Source organism: Eschscholzia californica, unplaced genomic scaffold, assembly GCF_041429995.1.
Source record: "Eschscholzia californica isolate CP2 unplaced genomic scaffold, dmEscCali1.0.p SCAF_4, whole genome shotgun sequence".
NCBI classification, from domain to species: Eukaryota; Viridiplantae; Streptophyta; class Magnoliopsida; order Ranunculales; family Papaveraceae; genus Eschscholzia; species Eschscholzia californica.
The window spans coordinates 15,303,419-15,309,642 of record NW_028238461.1 but is presented as its reverse complement, the minus strand read 5'-3'; the positions used below and the strand labels follow the sequence as shown (position 1 = coordinate 15,309,642).

General features: G+C 36.4%; 1 protein-coding gene across 1 annotated transcript; it reads right to left on the bottom strand.

Moving 5' to 3' along the window:
* Positions 1-1,216: 1,216 nt before the first annotated feature.
* LOC147543107 (uncharacterized) lies at positions 1,217-1,846 on the bottom strand. Its single transcript, XM_086635375.1, has one exon. It carries the CDS (start codon positions 1,844-1,846, stop codon positions 1,217-1,219), a length of 630 nt encoding a protein of 209 aa, XP_086491501.1.
* Positions 1,847-6,224: the final 4,378 nt, after the last annotated feature.

The following is a 6,224-nucleotide window of genomic DNA, read 5'->3' as shown; positions in this document are numbered from 1 at the left end:
ATAATGGTAAGTCAAAACTAATTAACATTGCATTGGCCATCTCAATTATAGTCCTATTTTTCCTGTCCGCAATACCATTTTGCCGAGGAGTGTAAGGTGTAGTGACTTGGTGAATAATTCCATGTGTTTGGCAGAATTTAACAAATTCATTTGGATAGTATTCACCACCTCTGTCAGATCTTAAAATTTTAATCTTAAGACCAAGTTGATTTTCAACTTCCGATTTAAATATTACTCCTTATGAATTTTTCAAAGACCTCATCTTTACTTTTCATTATATATACGTAAGTATATCTAGAACAATCGTCAATGAAGGTTACATAATATTTGTTGCCACCTCTAGTTATGTGATTTTTTAAATCACCCACATCACTATGAATTATGTCAAGCAAATTAGAATTCCTAACAATTGATTTATGGGATTTTCGAAATATTTTAGCTTGAACACAAACATGGCATTTCCTAGTAGAATTAAAATCACAATTAGAAATTAAGCCTAATTTTTTCATATTTCTAAGAGAACCGTAATTAAGATGACCTAATCTACCATGTCATAAATTAACAGAATCAACAATGTAAACCGAAATTATTTATTATATTTAACTTAATCATTCCGTTACAAGAGTACCCCCTGACCAACAAACGTGCCCCTTTTGGACAATACAAGTTTATCAGACTCACACACCATCTTAAACCCCTTCTTATTAAGACGGTCTCCCTATACAAGATTCTTAGTCACATCGGGCACATGATGAACATTTTGAAGTGTTAGAGTCTTTCCAGATGTAAAGAAGAGTTCCACAGGTCCTAATTCCATGACTTTAGAACGGATGTTATTGGCTCCTTTAATATCGGTTCCGTCACCGCCAACTTCGTAAGTCTTGAAAAGATTACGGTCATTGTAGACATCGATAGTAGCTCCTGTATCGTACCACCAACCACTGTCGGCATCTATTGTATTGGCTTCAGAAACTGTGGCTATAAATTTTTCTTCGACCATGTTTGCTTGCCCTTTAAGATTTTTCTTTCTTGAGCGACAATCACGGGCATAATGGTCGGGTTTGTTACAATAGTAACAAATTACCTTCTTCTTGTCCTTTGGAGTTTGTTTCTTAAACTTTTTATCTTTCCTAGGCTTTAGAGAATCTTTCTCAGATTTCCCTTCTTCAACCACATTAGCCTTAGGTTGATAATCAATTTGGGTCTCTTTTAATTCTCAAATACGAGAATCTTCTTCAATAGGACGGTGACGTTGTAAAGAATCTAATAAATAATTTTCTTCGTCATGCTTGAGTTTTTTCTTATAGTCGCTCCAAGATGGGGGTAGTCTAGAAATGATAACCCCCACCAGAAAAGCATCCATAAGAGAAATCCCAGCGTTTTTAAGATTGCTAACAATAAGTAAAAATTCATTAACTTGAAGCATAACAGACTTATTGTTAACCATCTTAAAATCCATAAAATTACCAATTAAAATTTTTTTATTACTTGCCTCTTCAATGCGGTATTTGATGTCCAGTGCTTCCCATAATGCTTTGGTAGAATCAAGTGAACGATGAGCATTGTAGATAGAAGTAGACAAAGCGTTCAGAATATGACCACGGCAAAGAAAATCGTTTTCCTTTCGCTTCCTCCGTTTTTCCCTTAATTCAGTAGAGTCTTCAGGAATCTCATCAGGAATTTTGTCGGGTACCCCTTCTATTATATAGAATAATTTAATAGAAGTCAGAAAGAACCGCAACTTTTCTTGCCACCTTGTAAAATTCTCTCCATTAAAACTTTCAAAACGTGTGTAGTCTTGATTCATAACACGTAAGGATTGAGTCAATGCCATTGATGCTTCCATTTCAAACTAAGCGAGATTACTGTCTAAAAATTGTTGTAATTGTTGGAAAGTTGTTGTTACTACAAATTTGAAATGAAAACAGAAATATGATGTTGTTATACACGAAACTTCAAAGCTCGATTATATCGATTCTTTTAGACAGTAATTCGCCCCCTTCTGGAATAAACCACGAGTACACGACAAGTCAGGAATTATGCCTTCAGGATACGATGAAGTCTTAGTTAACCACTATCTTGGTTCAGAGTATGCACACCTTTACTAAATTCGTGAACACTCTAAATATAACTGATAATGCCAAAGTAATGGACTCTGAAATACCAAATGACTTGATAATATAAAACCCAAACTTTTTTCTCTGTTAATAACAAAAAATTAGAAAAAAAAAAAAACAAGAGCCAGAGAGAGAGAGAGAGAATTTCGTTGGATGTGTTACTGTAGTAGGAGGGGTTGATGCCACTTACTTTACAGTGTACCAAACGATTCATATGCATAGGATGTAACTATTTAGAATGGGTATTATGCCCATTCATCAAGCCTTACTGTGTGGCAGAGTTGTGGGTAAAGGGGTGCCGGACAGGGCACTCCTTTACCCAAGGGCCTACTAACCAGCGGTCAAAAAAAAGTTTAAATGTGTAACTGTCTTACTGGTGACGAGCTTTGTACGGGTAGTTTAAAAGAAAAAAAGAAGGATTTGTAAGTATCCAACTGTACCCTTGAGTGTGTGAGAAGTGGAAGTGTTGATATCTAGCGAATAGATGCCTATTAAGTAGGCTTTTTTTTTACTATTTCATCTTCTTGCATTGATTACTTTCAACAAAAAAAAATCTTCTTTCATTGATTCTTTCATTGATTAATCATTAAGTAGGTCTTTTTTTCCTTTCTTTTTTAACTGTTTCATCTTCTTTCCATATCAATCTTCTCCTTTCTTAATTTGTTTATTCTCTTAAATCTATGGTACTACTTATTATCAAATTACAATATATAACAGTTCTAAATTTCCAAAATTCAATATTAGAACTTTAGAAGAAGACAAAACCATCTCTGCATTTTTTTAAATTCATAATCGCGTTCTCTGCTCTTCTTTTTCGTTTTTTCCATTAACCTTTTTTTTGCTAAATTTATATAATGGATTAGCTTTCTCTTCATCGAAAGTGTATTTTTTTGTCCACATGATTACGAAAATTTAATTAATGATTTTACTTTAAAAAATGCGAAGAGAAAGAAAAATTGAAGAGAAAAGTTTTTCATCAAGTCACACAAGGCGAAGATAGTGTGGTGTTTTTTGTTTATTTTCTATTAATTTTTATTGTTTTGTTCAATATATATTGAGTTTGGATGGATTAACAATTTAATATCATTTTGCATATTAGTTACTGAGATTTCTTTAGTTTTCGTTCATCGTATAAGGTCCTCTTTGAAATTTGGCACAGGGCCTTCAAAATTTCAGCCACGCCCCTGCTGTGTGGTCGTGGAAGCCAGAGGGAAATGGTGCATCCCTTCATTTCCCATGCATCAACTTCCCTCCATCTTTTCAATTTTAAATAAAATCATCCAACATAGTTAGTGTTCAGGACACAGACAAAGACTTTTAACTGAGTGACTGAAACGTTTTGCCGACCATTTTCTACCTGGCAGGGTACCCAAACAGATTAAATACCCTACAGAATTGTGTACTTTTGCTTACCCGCGAAGAACTAAATGTCTTTAAATCTTCAGTTATCATCTTTAACATTTTCTCCACCGTCTTCATCTTCTCTCTTACTCTCCACTACATACCATATATATCAGCTTCCATGGTGAGAACTGATAAACTAAGTTGGAGAACATATATATGTGGACGTTGCTGAAATTTAATATCCCCTTGATTTTGTTTTAGAGTTGGCTCATATTTCGCATGTGTTCCTTTTTAACCGATTTTCTTTAATTGCATATATCAAAGTAAATTTGTTAATGTAATTGTTCTTCTAAGTTTTTATATTGGTAAGAAAACAAATTTATTTTATTTTGAATGTTATTGGCGTCGTGCCGAAGGCACCTACTATACCTAGTGTTTTATATAAGAGATACTTTATTTAAGAGATATTTTCTTCTGATCCGTACCTGATTGGCTCGTTTTATGAAGGACCAGTGATGCACCCGAAAAGGTTTCACACCCAAGCGGAGGTATCAAGTAGTAACCGGTAAAACCGGAGTCGATCCAAGGATAGGTTGGTAGTCCGGTTATCGGGAAAGTTTAGCCCACCGGTCTACGAGTCACTCACTATCTTAGACTAAAAAGAAAGGGTGTCAATTTGGGTTTTTGTTTGGTTTATAAGAAATAAAGAAACGTAAAGTAATACTAAACTATCTAAGTGAGAGATGTGAGAGAAAAGTCGGGCAACAACAAGAAGTCGGGAGGCAAACAAATGAGAGAAATGTCGAAATCCGGAAATCCGTTGTGATTTCCATACAACTATGTGCGGTCCAATCGAATGGATTGATGTAAACCTAGTCTCGATTCCTAAGGTGGATGTTCATAAGCACTACGTATGTCCGGAGATAATACTTAGTCAAACAAACTTCCTAAACAATTAAAACCGAATCATCGACAATGTTGCCTAATCGATTAACTATGCGAAGTACTTGATAAGACACATGAAAAACGATTTGAAACAAGTAATCGAAATAAGAGAGTTTGATTCATTATCAAAATTATTAAATCATAACACGTACACAATCACAAGTTCATCACAATTTCATCATAGACTTCAACACAAGACCTAAGCATTCATGGTTATAATTAATCTACGAAAGAAAATAGAATTAGTCATGGAGTTGGTTTAGGAATCCCCCTTTTCGATGTAAGTTTGAGGCTAGAGTTGATGGTGTAATTTGGTACTTAAGGGCAGTTTGATCTCCTCTGAGCAGAATGTGAGAGTCCCCTTAATAGTGTGATTTTTAGCTCCCCTTAGCATAATTTGACTTCCCCACAACAGAATATCATCTTCTTTATCTTAAACTAAAACCACCATGGAAGCTTGAACTAAGCTTTCTCTCACTAGAAATCAACAACCAAACATCTAAGAAACCACAAGGAGTTCAAGACAAAGGACTGCCGACCAATAACCCTAGGTTTCCGACAAAAGAAATGGCCGGAAAAATAGAACCAAGTCCGGCCAAGCAAGCTGAAAATTCCGGCCAAAGGTGGAGTTGCTGCTGTCTTGTGATACTAATCTACTACCCGTGAAGACCCGAGCTATTTGCAGTTGTCCCGAGCCTTTGAGAAGGAATCCCGAGCTGCTTTGCAGCTTTCACGAGCAACCCTAGTGAAATCCGAGCTGCTTCTTCTCGGTTCTAGCTTATGAAGTACCGAGCTGTTGCTGCTCGTGTAACCCGAGGTGAGGAGTTGCTGTTCCGGCGAGCTTATCCTTCCCGAACTTCTGTTCCTTCTTGTGCCGGCCAAAGCTTTGGCCGGTCTACCTTTCCCGGCCAAGCTTTGGCCGGAATACTCACCCTCTCTGTTTCTCTCTCTACCCCAAGTCTTCTCCACCAAAATCCGACTTCCCTTTCGCAAAAATGCTCCCCAAAAACTTTTCAACCCCTCCCTTCAAACCCTTGACTTGACTAAGTCCCCAAGACTTGACTTGGTCTTCATTGGAACTAAGGGAGTGCTCATAAATTCTTTTCTTCTTCTTTGGGTCTTTCACGGACTTGGGCTTTGATATAGACTAAGGAGGTGCCTTCATCAAATGTCTAGAAATCTAGCTTCAAGGAAAGCAAATGACTTGTTTATTTCATAACTTCTCCGTCCGAACCCCGAATCGACTTCCGTTTTCACCGTCGGACTCGTCATTGACTCCACTTGTTGTTTGACTTCTGAACTTGACCAAAATGACCAAGATACCCCTGGTGCTCTTTTCTTCCATTTTTCCGCATAAGATGAAAATGTGATAATTCGCTCTCTTTATTCCGAATTTAACACCAAACTCCAAATAAACAACCTAGCAATAAAAACACATAAATATTTAGAAATAAAACCCGAAAATAACTAACTCATCAAAGTTAAGTGACCTAAATGTGGCATTTTCACGCCACATCAACCAGTGGGGTGTTCTTGATATTTCCGAGCCCAAGAAGACCCATCCTGCTGTCTTATGTTCCACGTATAAAAACGGGGGTGCTTCTATAGGCACCCACTTTTATGTTTTACGCTTGTTATTCTATGGCACCCTACCTTTCCGCCCACTTTGACTGTAGGTGTTTTGATGGCTTTTGTTATTCTTCTTCCATTTTTATTTTGACTTTCCGTCTAAAATCTTTGGATCTTTTCGTGTTTTTTTAAAGGATATCATTTTTAGTTCGTTCATTGAAAAATAAACTAAAGAAAGGCTTAAAAAAA

What these genes read in the sequence shown, in the direction of transcription:
- LOC147543107 (XM_086635375.1), bottom strand. Translation starts at nt 1,846, where the DNA reads ATGGAAGCATCAATGGCATTGACTCAATCCTTACGTGTTATGAATCAA.